Source organism: Petromyzon marinus, chromosome 13, assembly GCF_048934315.1.
Source record: "Petromyzon marinus isolate PM22_M1 ecotype Great Lakes invasive population chromosome 13, UKy_Petmar_22M1.pri1.0, whole genome shotgun sequence".
NCBI classification, from domain to species: domain Eukaryota; kingdom Metazoa; phylum Chordata; class Hyperoartia; order Petromyzontiformes; family Petromyzontidae; genus Petromyzon; species Petromyzon marinus.
In genome coordinates this window covers 12,689,736-12,707,254 of record NC_133679.1, presented here as the reverse complement: position 1 = coordinate 12,707,254, position 17,519 = coordinate 12,689,736, and the positions used below count along the sequence as shown (strand labels likewise).

The window sequence follows — 17,519 nt, the reverse complement described above, 5'->3', positions numbered from 1 at the left end:
GATGGTCGCTTTGCAACGTGGGCTTTGGGACCGGCGCCGGGGTGGCTGCCGCATCCCGAACATGTAAAAAGGGGAAACCATCGATTCATTTATTAATTGGGACGCGCGCGCAACCCACACAATACGTGAACGCATGAACCCAAGTCGCGCCTGCGAATGAGGATTTTGCCTCGGCTCTCTCTCCTCTCACCCGCTTGCATCCAACGGACGTCTATCGGCCGATTTCTTTTCGCGCGGTGCGAAATGGTCAGAGGCAGCGCAACGTCTGATTTAGCGGAGTAGCGACGCATCGATTGACATGGATTCTTAGGCTCGTGATAGACGCATCGATTCGCTTGTGTTGGGAGTCGATGTTCTTCATTTGGCATGCGATGTATGTCATATGGGTTCCTGCAGCAACCGCAGCCACTTGTGGCCGCTACATTCCCAAAATAATATTAAAAAGTAATCCACTATTGTGACGGGTTGTGGTACCATATCCTGAAAAAAAACCTCTCGTCTGCACGTCATGGAGACTATTTAATTATACATTTGATCATTTTGGTTTGATTACAACTACTTACTTTATTCCACAGGGAAATTAATGAAAGATACTACTTGCAGGGGATGTAATTGTCAAAAAAATCTCTCCTATAGCCACTCGCAACATTTACGATGATACGATAAAATATTGGATTGTATCATCTGCTATGCACCATCAATTGCAGGCCTTTGTCCATCCACTGCTGGATGAAGGCTTCCCCATGCGGGGGTTGTTTGACAATACTTTAGCACGGCTTGGTGAAGAGAGGACGCAGGACCCGGTTCGGATATCGCCGTGACTGATGTCAGCTGTACCTGGGAACAGGATCTTGGATCGTTGGGTTCATAGCCCAAAGTGCCATCCACTGTTGGTGATTCAGCATTAGCAGTAGGGCACAAGCACAACTCGCAAAATAACAACACTGTGTGGCCTTAAAGGAAAGCGTATATAACAGGCGATGTCTCGGGCAATGACCCTCCCGCCTAGCACAAAACAGTGGGACACGTGCATGGCAGTAAACGAGAGGAGGCATCATATATTTTCGTGTCCCAAAGGTAGCGGCTCGTCAGGACAGTGTCGGCACTAAACGGAGATTTTCACCCGTGAAGCGCATTTTTGCTGGTGGCTGGGAAACCTAAAAAATTATCGCGCGTGGGACTCATCCACCGTGGGGGGGGGGGGGTTGGTGGAACACGCAGATATCTGAAAACGACTCCCAAACCCACTGGGCTGTGAGGTGGCCCGGAGATGTCAGCGTGAGCTACTGGGGGTCCACAAACCCCTCTGCCCGTATTTATGGTCGGTTTCCTCCAGATGTTCCTCCTGCAGGCCAAGCACTCTTTAAAATATGATTGACCAACATCGCAATGCAAGCCCCTCCTGAGAAGCATCTTGAGTGAAAATAAACGCTATTATAATTGTTGCATCCGTTTTCAATGTAGAGCAGACATTATTATTACTGAGGCTAAAGAGGACCAGCCTAAGGCACGTTTATGATTGTTAGGGTTCAGTGTTGATGTCTGATGCTCAATACAACCAGACTAAGCCAATTTTACACTATCTTAGGGTACAGTGTTAATGTCTGAGGATCGCATATATATTTCTGAGTGGCACATCCATAGGAATTCACCGGATTATTATTATTATTATAATAAATGATGCACTTCAGGCACAAGTGCTCCCAGCCAGACACTCTGTACACAAACATAAATAAATAAACTCCTTCCGGGTGCTCACCTGGAAAACTTCGAGGTTGGACTCGGCGTCTGACCGATACTTGAGACAATTTTCCCAGGTGCCTTAGACATCATCAAGATCTGAACGAGGCGAGTACATGTCCGGCAACGCGGCCTGTCAATGCTGCCCGAGCTCTCTGAAACCAAACTCACAGCCACCAGACGGGCGGGCGGGCGTGCGTGCGGGCATACCTCAGTGGAGCTCTTCTCAATTTCGTTCTTTCTTTGTTTCTATCCTTCCTCTTTTTGGCACTCTTGCCACCGTTCGTCTCGCCCCCCCCCCCCCCTGCTCCCCACCATCTCCCCAAGAGACAGATTGGGCTTGGGTTGGGAGAATGGGGGGGGGGGGTGGGTAGTGGGAGATGGGGAGGGGAACTCTGCTGGGCTGCATCGCAGCTGCTGTTTGGGTCTCGGTAATCCCGGTGGATTATCCCCTCTCTCGTTTCATCCCACGTAAACAGCGGCGACGCGGAGGAAACACAAAAGACGGGCATCCCAGCCCGACGATGGCGAACGCGCCTTTTCAGATCCCGAGTGGTTTAATCTCCAGTACACAGAGGATTACGCTGCTCTCTCGACTCTCTCTCTCTCTCTCGGTTTATTCCTGGGCATTTCTTGTTTGTTTGTTGTAAATTTTAACAAATACGTCCGTGAGTAAATAAGTAAAAAAAAAAGACGTTTTGTTGCTGTTAGTGAGTTCGCGTATTTTTTGTCGCGTTTGCGCACGAGATATGCCGTGCCCGCTGCCTCCGAGATGACACGGTGCGCCGCGATTGAGAAACTAAACTCGGGATGAAGGGATTTCGCGAGCATTTTGGAGAGACCGCTGCAAAAAGCAAATTTCAGCCGGGTCCTCTGAGGAAGTATCATGGTGACAGATTTTCCCATTCATTGCAATGTTTACATCAATCCAAATATGGGGGGGAGGAGAGACGCGGCAACAGAAGGGGCCGCGGATTTCCTAGACAGGGTTCATATTGTATTCGTAATCAACCAACCGTCCGTCCTTTAGTAGATGTTACATCGCAAAATTGATTGTTGCACTGCACACATTCAACTAAACTTGGAAAATAACAAGCGACGTCAGTGGTAAACATGCAGTCGAGCAAACCGTGTTCCTCCTAATTTAAATTATAGACACAAATGTTTAATTAAGTATTGCAGGAAGACCTCTGGTTACGTTCCTGGAAAAATCCCATGTTGGGCAAAACCGCGTAAAAAATAATAGAGCTTATGGGAAAAATAGAGTTGCGTTCCTGGTTCTGAAATCATCACCCCCCCCCCCCCCCCACTATGTTGAACTAATTCCACGTGATTTCTGCCCTTGCGTGTGCGTGTGTGTGCTCTTTAAATTTTACCTCGGCACAAAACCTGCGTCTCCGTTCCTCTTCCTGCACCGCAGCACACGCACCCAAACCCTCGACCCATGACACTGAATTCCCAACCCGGCGCTCGCCCCTAACACTGTCACTTTAACGTGAATGATTCGCCATATAGGCGTCCATACGACTGACATCCTCAACAACTGGACGGCTAGATGTGTACGACAACGTGGGAACATTTTCGTTGTGCCGTTGGGTGAGTTGAGTGTGTTACATTATCACACGCAAAAAACACACAAAAAACATACGTATTAACTACATCGTTCTCACAGTCGATTCATTCACACCTTCCAACGGATGCAGCACTCTCACCGCACTAATTATCGACGTGGAGATGAGACTCTTAGTAGCATAAAACCGCATAGAACGAAAATATCACTCCTGTGTTCCAGATAACAGACCTCAGGTAAACCGTGTATCGCCGAAAAGCGAGTTCAATAAAGCAGCAGCGTTGGGCGAGGGTTGCCTGTATTTTCTGGAAAGAGAAAGTCATCCTGCTATGCTGGGCAAAGTTCTGTCGCTGGGATGATCGACTAAGCAACAGAGCAGAGACCACGCGAGGGGTTATCTTTGACCAGTAGGAGATGTAGAAAATTAAGACACACACACATGCCTAATTACCATTATTACTTGTACCTGGTCTCTGCCAGGCCAGAGATAGCCCAGCGGTGACCCAAGAATAACATAATGCAACGTGGATTTATACAGCAACTAAATGTGACATCTCAGGACGCTGGAAAGAAAATAGTGGGCATATTTATGTTATAGAGAGGTAGAGGCGGTCAAACATAGGCAGAGGGGAAACAAGGAAGGCCTGGAGCCTGGACTTGACCAGTCGACAACACGGACGTCTGTTGGGAAGGGAGTTCCAGGCTATATGGGCAGCAGAGGAGAATGAGCGACCTCCCAATGAGTGAAGGTTAAATGGGGGCTTTGACAGAAAGCCTTGGTTGGTGGAGGAGAGAGTGCGTGGAGGGGAGTAGAGTGAGACGAGAGGGGAGAGAGGTGGGCAGGAGCGAGTGTGATCTTGAGATTGATCCGGGATTGGAGAGGAGAGATTACAGCATTTGGGGAGATGTGGTCTCATTTATGGGTGGGGATGAGGAGTCTGGCTGTGGAATGTTTGGTCATCTCGAGTTTGGATATGAGGGATCATGAGGAGGCCCATAGAGCGAGCAGTAGAATTTGGGAGCCCCATCAAAATTAATTGGATATTTTAACGTTATATGGCCTCCCTACTCCTGCAGACAAGGCATATGGTTGGGGAGAAATTATTAAGAATGTATACTCTTGATCAATTTTAAAATAATTTAGGTTAGGATAATATATATTAAAATAAAATGTCAGAATTGTCTTGCCACGTACAGTAGTCTAAATGACATCACGGTCAGACAATTACACCAACCGAGGCACATCGCAGAACACGGTCTTAGTTTCTGCGATGACCCCGTGAGGTCAAGACTGATTCTGAGTTAGGCCCAGCTCTAGTCAGGCAGCACACGTATAAAAGGGTCCCCGTTCAGTGGCTAGGTTCCGGAAACATGGGGACGCAGATTCTAACAAAGCCTGTGCCTATTTCAGCACGGAGCCAGCCCCATTCCCGGCGGTCATGAAAACAGGGCAAGAGGCTTCTCAGTAGCATGCTGGGATCGCATGACCTCTATACAGATCAACAATCATCGCCCCCAAAACACCTCCACCTGTCCTGATCCAATCAGAGACCCTGACATGACCCAGCGTGGCAAAACACATGTTACCCGTCAACAACCGAGATAAAAGATGTTTTTTTACAGAATCGTTTACAATGCAAGTAAAGCCAGTTAAGTTTGACAGCCAGGGTCAAGGAAATAAGCAATGTCCACTAGAGTAGCCTTGATGGCTTACAGTTGTCGTTGCATAAATGCAGAATTCCCCCCTGATACGAATTACAAATCTGGGAGACGCAATGCCGTACGTAGAGTTCAGGCAGGGCATGGCCCCTCCATTCATGGTCTGTCATGAATGTCACCCATTTAGTCTCCCATTATGGGCCCTGGTGGCATCAATCTTTAGGACCCTCTGGCGCTAGCTGCCCATGGGACCAATATGTTTTCTGCATGGCTCCCCATTCTCTCTCTGAAGCTGGAGTGACAGACTGTGGCCTCACTCCTCCAATGACCACGAAGCGGAGAAGAGGGACGCTAGCACGGCGTCCGTCCGTTACGCCACAGCGGCCCCGATTGGCTCTTAGGGGGTAAAAAAAATGCAAGCCGGGTGCAAGGAAACAAAGGCTGCGTCTGCCTTATTTTTGTGGAGCCGCAGAAACACACGTGCACGCTGGAAAACTTGCCCGCACAGCATCACTCTCTCCAGTTTCATTATTTGTATATATATATTTTTTAAGGTGACTCCAATTACAACGTGCGAAAAAATGTCACTCTTAAAGGAAAATTACAACGGCCTTGTGACGCAAATTAATTACGCACGCAATTAATTATATTTATAGCCTCCGATGACGACAACGTCGCGTGTCCTGATTTTCTTTCGCTGCGACACTAAAAGCCACGAGAGGGAAGCGTTGTTTCCCCGCCTGCTCCCCCCCCACCCCCCCCCCCCCGACATCCTCCCCACGCCCCCCCCTGTCATGCACAGTAAAACATTTGTCCGCCACGGAACGACAAACGCGGCGAGGCGACGACGGCATCGGAAACTCCGCGCGGGGTCGCGGCGGCACCGCGGAGGCGCCCCTCGCCCACGGCGAGCACCGCAATCGGAGTTTACTCAATTTAATCAATTTGAGCCGCCACTCCCCCGCCGTCGCAAGCAGACGGTCACCGCGGCGGAGAAAAGCGTCCCGCGGTTTCGCGGCGTCTCAATCGCCAATATGTCACGCGTACCAGGTGGGCCCTAATAGCCCAATGTTTCCGCATCGTGGGCAGGCCCCGGCATTGCGGGCCAAGATCCGGGATACCGGGGCAAACGCGACCACAAAGGACGACGATGGGCTCCGCCGCGAGCGGCAAGCAGTGAAAGTTCAGCGGGCGGCCAGCGATAGACCCCCCCCCCATCCCACCCACCCAGCCCCCCCCCCCCCCACAAAAAAATAAACAAAAAGCTTTGCTCGCTACGAGTACATTTCCCGTATGGCCATTCGCAAGACTCTTCAGTGGCAACAATAACCAAGGGGGACGACATTTTTTTAACAAAAACTATGACAGCTGTCTCGATCCCACGGGCCCGATGTGAATGCCGTCCAGCAGCGTCGTGGGTTCATCGCGCGGAGCTGCCTGGCTCGGGCTCCCCCGATGTGGAACGGATTTCCGATCACTCACGGCGCCTCGCTAATTCGAGGCACACCGTCGCACGCCGCACCGTCTGCTGTACGGACGTTGAGCACACATCGATCTGGTCTGCGCGCGCATCACCGCAAGTCATTTGCACCCGTGGTATATCCAAAGCCATTGGTCCATCTCTCAGGGTTTTGCGGTGCGACGATCCGCTACAAGCACCTGCGCGCACGAGCCGACGTCAGCGTTTTGGATCATCCTGAGTTTGGAAACGAGTGACGTGGGGAGGCCTTGGAGCAAGCCGTCCAGTCTAGGAACCCCCAATGTCTCCACTGACAAAATGCCAGTTCGTTGCTCCATATCTTGCAAGGGGGGGCTTTCTCTAAAAAGGCACGCTCCCTCCTTTTGGCTACCGCTACATCATTCGTCTCAACCACTGGTGTCCTGCCCAAGCCCATCTTTCCTTGCTTCATCCGTTACGCACATTTTCAGCTTTTTTGTTTCCGTTGTTTTTATTTTGTGAGCGTCCACGTTTCTCCGTGTCAGATCAGGGAATATACGCCGACTAAAATTGGTACGTGCACAACCGCCCCCCGATATTATTATAATCGGTGGTCAAATTATTTCTGCTTTTTCATATCGTCATTACCGCTAATTCTAATTACGACTATTATTGTGAAACAACAACAGCAACGGTAAAATAAATAAAAATACAGCAAGTGTGCTAGTTGCCCACGTTCATTTACGCACCCAGGGGAAATTTACACATCAGCGCTCGCACACACAGAGCCCTATTTCCCAAGCTTAGAGCCGAGGGCTGCAGTAAAATAGTTAAATATCTCGCATCTAATTGGTCTCCTGTGGACCTGGCTCCTTGTTCCCATTCGTGGCCTCGTATCTCAGCATCACGTAGAGCCGAGAGAGATCCAGAGAGAGAGAGAGAAACAAGGAGGGCAGCACGTTTATTTCTTTATTTATTCATTCCTTTGCCCCCCCCCCCATCACACAAGCAACTCTGGGGCAAACAAGCACAATAGAAACATCACACAGCCACTGCCAGAGGCGCCCTCGGCTCAGTGGGATCATTACCATATCAAAGGCTGTGCTGTTGCTGCCTGTGACTCACTCTCTTCCAAACAGCTTCATCATGCAGCGCCACTGCCGGTTAGCTCAATAAATAAATAAATAGCGTAATTATTTTCATACTTTTAGTTTTACGTATAAGTATATGTGTCTTAGATATATTCACACATCCCTCCTTCTTCCTCTCTATATCTCTCCGTCTCGCGTAATAATTTGGAGTGTGTTTTCACTCCGCCGCCTAAGTGAAGGCCTCCCCGTGTCCTGTCGGTCATGGGTCGGGGATGTGAACGGATTCCATCGAATTGATCAAGTGCAGGTTGGTGAAAACGCGGGTAACCACAATGGCCGGTCCAGAAGTCATTTGTGCCACTGACGCTATAGCCGTGGTCGGGAATCAAACGCAGACTGCTGGGTTCATAGCGCCGTTAATGTGACAGGGAAGTCCAACCCCCCCTTACCCCACAACCACCACCCTCGTGTCTATTAGCCTGAACGCTCAGTCTATTAGCCTGAACGTTAGCTCCTGAAAAGAAGCACAGGCGACAGCGCCACGGCGAGCGTGAAACACAGAGCAACGGTGAAGACGATAACGCAGGGCCCACCGCTGCCGCGCGCACGCAAGGGGCCCAACCCGCGCGCGGCGGCCCCCGTCCACCGTGCACACCCGGGCGGACTAACGGCATCTTGGGGGGGGGGGGGTCGCGGCGAGAAGAGCGAGGGGGACGCCCCGTGTGGCGGCCACCACTTTGAACCTCTTGCACGGCCGGCCAGGACGCACGGCCATCGCCTCGGCGCCCTCTCGCCGGGGGCCCCGACTAAGAAGCGCTAAGTGCGACGCAGGGCTATACAAACACGGGCTCGATTTGTTGTCACTACCGCAAATAGTGTAAAACACACACACACAAGGTTAAACACTGGGCAGCACCGGACATTGGTTAAGCCAACATTACATCGTCACCTGGAGAGCCCCCCCCCCTCTCCTGAGGCGATTGCGTTATTTTCGAAAGTGTGGGGTCAGGGGGGGGGGGGGGCACCACCGGCTCCTGCGTTAAGTAAGCGCTGAAAACCGGATTGCGAGGGTGCGCGCTATGAGAGAGCGAGACTTGCCATTCCTAGACGGCTCTGCGCCACGAGACAGCCACCCTGCCGCTCCGCGCCGTCTCGTGAGTGCAACTGCAGCTGGTCAGATAATGTGAACAACACGCTTTCACACAAGAAGGTTTGTTCCACCCTCCCCCCCACATTCCCCCCCCTGTTTTTTTCTTAAGAAGCCACCATCGCCTGCAGACGTAACATCACCAGCAGCCAGACGCATTCGAGCAATGACCGGGTTTCCCATGAACAGAAAGCGAGAGGAGGCAATTTGAATGGAAATGTCTTCGTTTTTAGGTCGACGAACTTTAGCCGTTCTCCGAAAAGGAAAGATTTCTCCGTAGTGGCCACTGTTGGCAAAGGGTGCTACGATTCACTCGCTGCGTTTACGGGAGGGACCCCAACCGGTTTATAACTGCCTGCGATTGTAAGAAACCCCATCACGTGTGGGCTGACCTTCACTTGCGAATCATTCACTTGAGTGCGAATATGAGCCTATTTTGACCGAATATCAAACAATTAATGACGTTCACGTTTTACCGTGTTCGTTAGTGGGATGCGATTTTTTTCTTCGCCTGGGGGTGATTTGTTACACGTCTTCTGTCAACACGAGTCTGGTCCCAAGACCGCTCGGCTCCGTTAGATCTAGTTTCAACTCTGGCAGTGAGCACCGGTGAAAAATAAATCCGTCACCACTCTTTGAGGGCATTAACGAGGTTATGGGTCTCATTTGTTGAGGCTGGGCTTTCCCAACAAGACGCGTAATTTTTTGTACTGCGCGTCTACAATGATTAGGTAAAACTTGGAGTAAAAACACCAGCCGCACACCCATAATAACCAGCAGATTCTGTGGATTGCCTCTCATCGGCAGTCAAAAGCGCATTCATATCAATATATTATGTATTTCACATCATTTGCCGTAATCCTGCATAATCCCTCCCTTCAAATATCCTGCTCAGCCATTTAATTGCAACCTTAAGCCAGGCCATATGTGGGACTTGGAAATCTTAATAAAAGCCCTCATGAAACTGATACTATCACCATAACCGCATCAGGGGGAAAAAAACGTGTACGGTTATTTTTTCTTATAATTGATTTGTTGTGAGTTCGTTTAAAAAAACGATAATATATTACGAAAATATCTAAGTAGTTTCCCCAGTCAATTGAGTCTGGCATGTCACTCGTCTCCTTTTTCACTTCCCTAAGGCAGTGATGAAAAAAAACAATGACATTCTTATGGCAGAGTTGAGTATTTCCATAGGACAACCACTGTTAAATTGTAACCGCAAAGTTGGTACTCGTTTTTATCGACCCTGGAGGGATGAGTCAATCCCAACCACGAATTGCATTCTCAACCTTATTATTAGAGGCCATTGACCCGCCCAGTTGGATAACACAGCACAATATTTCCTTTGTGGCATTCATGAACAACAACAATTGTCATTTTGTTTAAATTGCCTTCCATTTTTCGAAGGTCTCCTTACACCGTGTCAAATCGTGAAGATTTGACCTTACTTCACCACGATGGTAAGTTAGTACCATTTGGTCAAAAGCGGGCCTGTAGAGCTCGCTATAGATATCGCCCACCACTGATGTGAGCCACGGCCAGGAATAAAACGCAGGTCACCCTAGGTTCGCAGCGCACTGCGTGAAACTACTCCACCACCGCTCCGACCCCACCCCCCCCCCAATCAGGGTTATAATTTCTGGAATGTTCAAAACGTAGACCGCACTGAACGGTGACGGTAACCGCATGTATCGTTAACGGAAGAAATGTAAACAGCGCACGGTTCACGCGCGTTCCCCCCACCCCCTACCGTGGGGGTTCACAGCGTTTGAAAGGACCCCAGTTTCTGATTTTCCAACAATAATAAACACGGCGGCTGGGCCGCGATCGTCAGCGTTCCCGACTTCGCTCTCTGCACAACAGCCACGATGCGTCAGTGTCAACATCAGCGGCATGGCTATGCAGCGTGCGTGCGTTGCAAATGCAAAGAGCCCCACGGGCTGAGAGGCCCAGGCGCCAGTCTATGATGAGGTAGGGGGATGTGGGATATTGGACAGGGGGCCCCATTTCAATCCATGCACCAGGGCCCATACCAAAAACACTACGCCAAGGGCTGAAGGGGCACAGGCACTGGGCTATGATGAGCGGAGGGAAGCATATTGGACTGGGGGCCTCAATTCAATCCACGCACCATGCACACCAGGCTCATGCCAACCACGCTACACTGTTGGTGAACATCATCCCTCGGGTTTGGCTGGGGGAATTATTTCAGCTTAAACCGCCCACCACTACCACTGCTGCCACCTCAGCCACATGTCAAAATGTTAGAAGTGTCACTTCAGCCCTGCAATGTGGTTTCGGGTTGTGTCTTTGGGAGCGATGTTTCCCTGCACGTGCTCGGAGCTCCTTTATAACATCAATTAATGGGCTCTCTATTCAGTACCTAAGAAATCCTTCAGCACGCGGTGCAAAACGTCGGACATCATGTACAAGCGGTACAACCCGAAAGCAAATCGGAGAGCTGTACAGCGGTGCGACTGCGAGAGATCTACACGGGAGGGTAACTTTTTTTTCTACTTTTGACGCTCAGCACTACTGCTAACAGCTTCGTGCCAACAAAAACCAGGCACCATCTCATGACCACAAAAATAATCCATCTAACCTCATGAACCCTGAGAGGGGTGATGACTTTTCTCAGTGCCCTATAGACGAGAGCAAGTGGTTAATATGAAATGCCCACAACCGACTCCCACTGACAGCCCTTAGTCAGTGATGGTGGAATGCTCTGAGCTAGAGGTGAGAATTTCCACATTCCTCTGTCTGAAAGCAGTCTATCACTACATAAGGACTACCGACTTCCCACTCAAAACAAATGTTCACGGCATTAATCTCACGGGATGTTTTAGAAACTTCTAAACTCGCTTCCCATTCCGTGTTTTGTTTTTGTTTAAGCATTTACAGTTGGGACAACACACGTCCGGGTAACACGATCAGTACCTCCAGATGCAACGCAGCGATCCTGCTAAGGGTTAACTTGACACGATCAAACGTGACGGGGTGGCGGAGCACCAAGCTTAATGAAGCATTCAGGTAGCTCATTCAATACCGTTTTAAGCAATGTAATTTACAAAGGTTTGCCCCGTCCATCAGGACGGCCTGCCACCCACCCTGTAACACAATAACATGCACAGCGCCGCACACGTGTGCGTGAATTCCAAGAGTGAAACTCACGACAGAAGCCCCGTGTGCGCAGCTCTTTACCGCTCTGCTGGACGAGCCGGAGCAGCTGACGGAGCCAGACGAGGCGCAGCAGGAGGCGCTGGTCGATGACGATGGCGCTGATGACGGCGACGACGACGAAGATAACGATGATGTCTTCCCCGTGCTCGCCCGTGGAGGGTTCGTGGGCTTGATGGTGATGGTAATGCCACGGCGCCTCGCCTGCTGGCCCGACAGCTGCCCCTGTGGCTGCCGCTGCCCCTGCTGCTGCCGCTGCCCCTGGATCTTTGCCGTGCTCTGGATCTTTAGCTTCAATCCCCCGTCGGCGAAGTTGGTCTCTTTAATGGAGAACTCCCTGGAGCGCGCGCGCACGGGGCGTGTCTCAGCCGCTCCTCCCTGCCCTGCGCGCGCGAGAGCCCCACGCGCAAGGGCATGGCCGTGGGCAAGGGCTCTGGCACGGTTGCAGCGCTCCCGCACTCGCCTGTCTGCTCCGCGCGTGACGCCAGCGGCGACGGATTCCGCCGACGATGCGCACTCTGCTCGAACTCGCTGAACCTGGGCGTGATGGATCTGGGTCTTGGTCGTCGCTGCGTTCGTCGCGGTGTCTCCGTCCTCCCCTAGCGAGGCCGGCGAGGAGCCCGGACCCCTCTCCATGGGGTCGGAGCGGCGGTGGACCCAGGGGTCCCGGAGGAACGGGAGCCTGGGAGCCTCAGCGCCGCATGGGGACGAAGCATTGGACAACGTGGCTCGGGTCGGCTGCGGCGTCGCCCACGTGGTGTGTCGGGGGAGCGATGGACACACGGGGACACACAGGCAGACGCACACGTGTTCACACACACATGTCCATACGAGTAAACGCAGTCACACACAGGCACACATACGTACACGCAACACACACGTACGCACAAAGACAATGATCCCCAGTATAGCCTGAACAGACTTGGAAAAAGTGCTGTTAGCGAGCTCCTATGAAGGCCGGCACGGCACACGAGGGGGTGGGTGGCCAGCACCACGCCCGACCGCCTTTGTCTCCCCAGTGGCGATGTTTACACAACGCACCGGGTACTCATTTGAGGCTGAGTCGACCTAGGGGAGGAGGTCCAGGGCCAGTTCAGAAGATCGTCCCTGGTGTTGGCCGTAAACGGGAATCAAACTCGGGTGGTGCACCACACTAACCGCTCCCCACGTGCGCGCCCACACACACACACGGGCACACACGGGCACACGTGTGTGTGTGTACGCACGTGTGCCACCCCCAAGCAAAGCATAGACCTCACGAACAGAAGTACACACGTGTGTGTGTGTGTACACACACACAGCACAACACAGTTACACACCCACGCACACAAGCACGTGCCCACCCACATGCACAACGACACACGTGCAGGCCCCACGCACACACACGTGTACACCCCGCCAACCACCTAACCAGGCACCGAAGCACACACATGCGCACTCAAGGACGCACGCAAACAATGCCCCCCCCCCCCCCTGCTATAGAGGCACACTGCCTGCTGCTAGACCCAAGTGCTGTTCGTGAGCATCTTGTCAAGGCCAGCACGGTGCACGAGCGGGTGGTATAGGCAGAGCTACGCCCGGTCACCTCTGTCTACCGTCCCTCCCACTGCCAGTGTTTACACGTCGCGCCGGGAAACTCGGCGGCAGCTCAGGATCGGTTCGGATAACCGCCACCGATTTTAGCCGTGGCCTGGAATTGAATAACTTCGGTCGACCGGGCTCCATCCGTAGCTCAGCGCGACAGACACTCGCGCACGCGCGCACACGGACGGAGCGCCCAGTGCGTGCGCACGTCAGCGATGCTGGTGGCACGGCATTAAAAATAACAACCCCCATCATCACCGCCTCCTCCATTAGCGATAACTTCGTGGTTACCCTGGGCGTATCATTCCCAAGCAGGTGAGTCCCATGTGAACATACGTCCCTTGAAACAAGAAAACTTGTGAAACAAAATACAGCAGCAGCTTGCAACAATAATCGCTGGGAATCACCATCACACAAAGGGAATAATCACCACAACAAGGAGTGGCCTCGGTCTCTCTCTCTCTCTGTCTCTCGTGGTGCGAACAGAGAAGGCCGTCGTATTGATAGCCCGGAGTGGTGGTGTGATGGTGGTGGTGATGATGGCGATGCCACTTGCCCCAGAGTCGCATTACAAAAGCACACCTGCAGCTATCGCGCCGGGGGCGAATGTGTTTTGGAGTCGCTTTTTTCCCCTTCTTCTTCTCTGTAAGCGACCCCCTTACACCCCCACCCCGCACCTCCTCTCCAGGGATTCCCAAAACGTGCACGCAAAACGCGCCCGATTGGTAAACCGCGCGTTGCAGACACCACACAACAACGACGTTGTGACACGGCGATCCGTCACTTGAATGCTGGTCGGGAGCCTCGGCATGGCGTGGTCGTTCAGGAGGGGACTGTTCGACCTGACTTCAGTGGGCGCTGAAGACGAGGATCGCAGTACGTTGGCACGTGGTACTGGTACAACCGATTTGTCTGCACTGCCCCCATCTGGCAACGTCGAGCCGCAGCAGCCTACCAGGGGTCCCCAACCCCCAGGCCGCGGACCGGGACCGGTCCGTGGCCTGTTAGGAGCTGGGCCGCACAGCAGCAGCAGGAGGTGAGAGCGGTGAGTCCGCACGTGGCCCGCCCCCATTATTTTATTATTCACCACTTCCGTGCGCGCCTCTTTCCCGCACTGCGCACTTGTCTCAGTCACAGTGTTGGTAAACCCACAAGCTCTAACCCCTAGTAGCCAAAATGAGTAAAAAACAAACGTCGCTGGAGAGCTTCTTTGAAAAGGGGGAAAGACCCAATGATGAACCACCCCCTCCCCCGGTCCGTGAAAAAAATGTCTTCCATGAAACCGGTCCCTGGTGCCAAAAACGTTGGGGACCGCTGTACCTACAGCACCCGCTTTAAGAACGGCGGTCCGAACATCGTGAGATGTTCACCCCAGGCTAAAAAAAACACCCGCGCAGCGTCTGAGATCGCACGAGATCGGGTGATTTGGTCTGCACGGACGGGGCATGTACAAGCCCTGCGTGAAATCCACTGCTGGATGGAGGCCTCGTCCACGCCGTGTTTGTTCGAACATACTTCGCCACGCCGGTCAGCGTGGGTTGGTGAATGTGGACCTACATCAGTTCGGATGTCACGCGCCACCGATGCTAGCCGTGGTCAGAAATCATCGACATCTTTAGCCTGGATTCATGGTAGAGTCAGTGCATTGTGGTCTAACCGCAATGCCCCCTCCCCCCGCCGCAGCTGCCCACACAGACAGTCCATCTTAATTTGAAATCAGCGCTGGTGGCGGTCACGCGTCGCTGTTTACCAATCACCGGGCGCGTGCAGCGTGTAACGAACGATGCTGATGAATCAAGGTGGACAGGAGGCACCGCCGAGACAACTGCGTCTCGCAACCGTGTCTCGGAGTGAGCGTTTAATACACGAACGTATCAAAACAAACACGCGCACCGTAATCCAACCCGTGCGAGTGTAAGTGCTGTGGCCTGTAAGCCATCCGTTCTCGACGATTACCGGTAACCGATAGCGGGGCTTTTGTTTCGCTCCCTGTCGGCTTTAGCGTCACACTCCGCGGGAGGCGAATTACTCGGTTAACTGACGATGGCGCACGGTTGGTGCGCGAGAGATCAGCGCCGAGACTTTGTGAAACTTTAAGCGGAGCCTTGCCCTGCGAGTTAAACCAACCGACGCAAATCATTTTCCAAAAACAAATATATATTTTGTTGGCTGTTTTTCTACAACAACAAAAAACGTTATTACTCTCCACACTCTAGAGGGGGCTCTAAACCCCTTCTACCGTGGACCTTCCGCCAGCAGTGGCGTGAGCGAGCAATTGCAGGGCCCGCGCCTTTACCCCCTACAGTATCTCTCGACACACAAGCACGGATTAATTCGACTACGCACATGTACTGGCTCTTTGTCAATCCACTGCTGGATGAGGGCCTCCCCAAGGCCGCGGAAGGTTATCTGTCCACAGTTCACCACGCTGACCCATTGCGTGTTTTCGTGAAGTCCCGGGGAGCATACAGAGACTGTGCGAAGTACGGTACAACGATGCATTTTACTCTGCTGCCCCCTGCCGACAACGCAGGTACGCACGCCGGATTTCATCTCTCCATGCCCTTCTTCCACGGGAGCATTTCGTTTAACAGCTCCAATTGCCATCAGTCGCTCACTAGGTTACGAGTGTTCCTGCACGAGTGAGTCGGACTTCTCACCTTAACAGCAGGGTCAGCGGCAGGCGATGCGAAGGCGTCTCGGCGGGGAGCCGCCGAAGATTAAGGAGGCCAAACAGCTCCTTGAAGACGGCTCACACAGCGGGCCGGGCGAGCCGCGTTCCCGGGCCAGTCCAAAGTAGACGCGGAGGCAGAGCGCCGCTATCGCTTCCTTCCGAGCCAGTCGTGGTTCAACGAAGCCCCAGCCAGCCACCGCCAGGCACCGCCACCTACAGCCGCCACTTGAGGTGCCACCGGCGGGCAAAGCCACCGTGGACGAATCCGGGCGACCGCGAGTATCACCACCAAGGCCACCACCGCCAGCAGCAGCAGCAGCACTCCTTAACCACCGCTACTAACCAGCACCGAGCAGCAACCCACACGTTGGAACTCCGGGCAACCACCACAGCGAAGGACCACCAGCCTCCACCCCCCCAGCCACGGGAGAGCGCAAAGAAACGAATTTTTTTTTAAAATGATCACAAACGCTGGGTCATCTTCTCGCCCACGGGTCTAACTCCACCGACGGGAGACAGTGCGCGCGTCGACCGTGAACGATAATCCGCGAACCCCGCGAACTGAAGTCACAGAACCTCAGGCGCAAGCGCCGCCACCTCGCCGAGACGTCGGCGGCTCCCGCGGCCGATGCCGTCGCGCGTCTCGCTGCCGAGTTCCATCATCCCGGGTTGCCGCCGGGTTTACAGCGCAGCATCAGCAGCAGCAGCAGTCGGCAGTGGGCGTGCAGCACCTCTCGGTGGGACAAAAAATAATAATTATTCCGAAGCCGCGCCTGCCGCTCGCACGCCGTCAAGAGTTCCAGACAAGTGGGAAGAGCAGCAGCGGCAGCGGAAGAGACGACCGCGGCTTCCCCTGGAAATGAATGACAAGAGGAGAAAGAGGGAGAGAGGGGGGGGGAAGGCAGCCTCTGAACCAGCGTCTAACTCCTATTCCCTCCTCTCCCGTGCGCGCTTTCGCCGGCTACTCGCCTCCCCCCAAATCCCGGCGCCTGAAAGGGCCCACTCCACGAGGAGACGTCAATGGCTGTGGGAGCCAATGACATTGTGTGTTCAGACGCACAGTCCCCTCCCCGTGCAACACACGCGGCGCGCGCACTGACACGCGCGGCGCGCGCACGCACGCGCGCACGCACTGACACTTTGGCGCACAGCAAGCACAGCAAACGCACGCGCACGCACATGCACGCACCACGCATGGGGACACGCACATACAAGACACACGTCTGTACTCAGACGCATCCATGAACGTATCGGACAAATACAAAGGTCGCCCGTATAGCCTTGAGCAGACTTTAGGGGCAGAGTGCTGTTTGCGAGCACCTAATGTAGGCCGGGACGGCATACGAGGGGTCGATGTGGCCAGCAACTATGCCCGGCCGTCTTTGTCTCCCCAGCGGCGACGTTTACACACCGCGCCAGATACTCATTTGAGGCTG

At 53.1% G+C, this 17,519-nt stretch overlaps 1 protein-coding gene across 1 annotated transcript in view; it reads right to left on the bottom strand.

The window, feature by feature from the left end:
• Window positions 1–17,134, bottom strand: part of LOC116942143 (histone-lysine N-methyltransferase ASH1L-like) — a 111,875-nt gene extending 94,741 nt beyond the window's left edge. The window contains exons 1-2 of the mRNA XM_076066943.1: window positions 16,070–17,134; window positions 11,820–12,563 (exon numbers count right to left, since the gene is read on the bottom strand). Of these exons, the coding sequence (XP_075923058.1) occupies window positions 11,820–12,461 (642 nt within the window). The 5' untranslated portion in view covers window positions 12,462–12,563; window positions 16,070–17,134. The remainder of the gene's footprint in view (window positions 1–11,819; window positions 12,564–16,069) is intronic.
• Window positions 17,135–17,519: the final 385 nt, after the last annotated feature.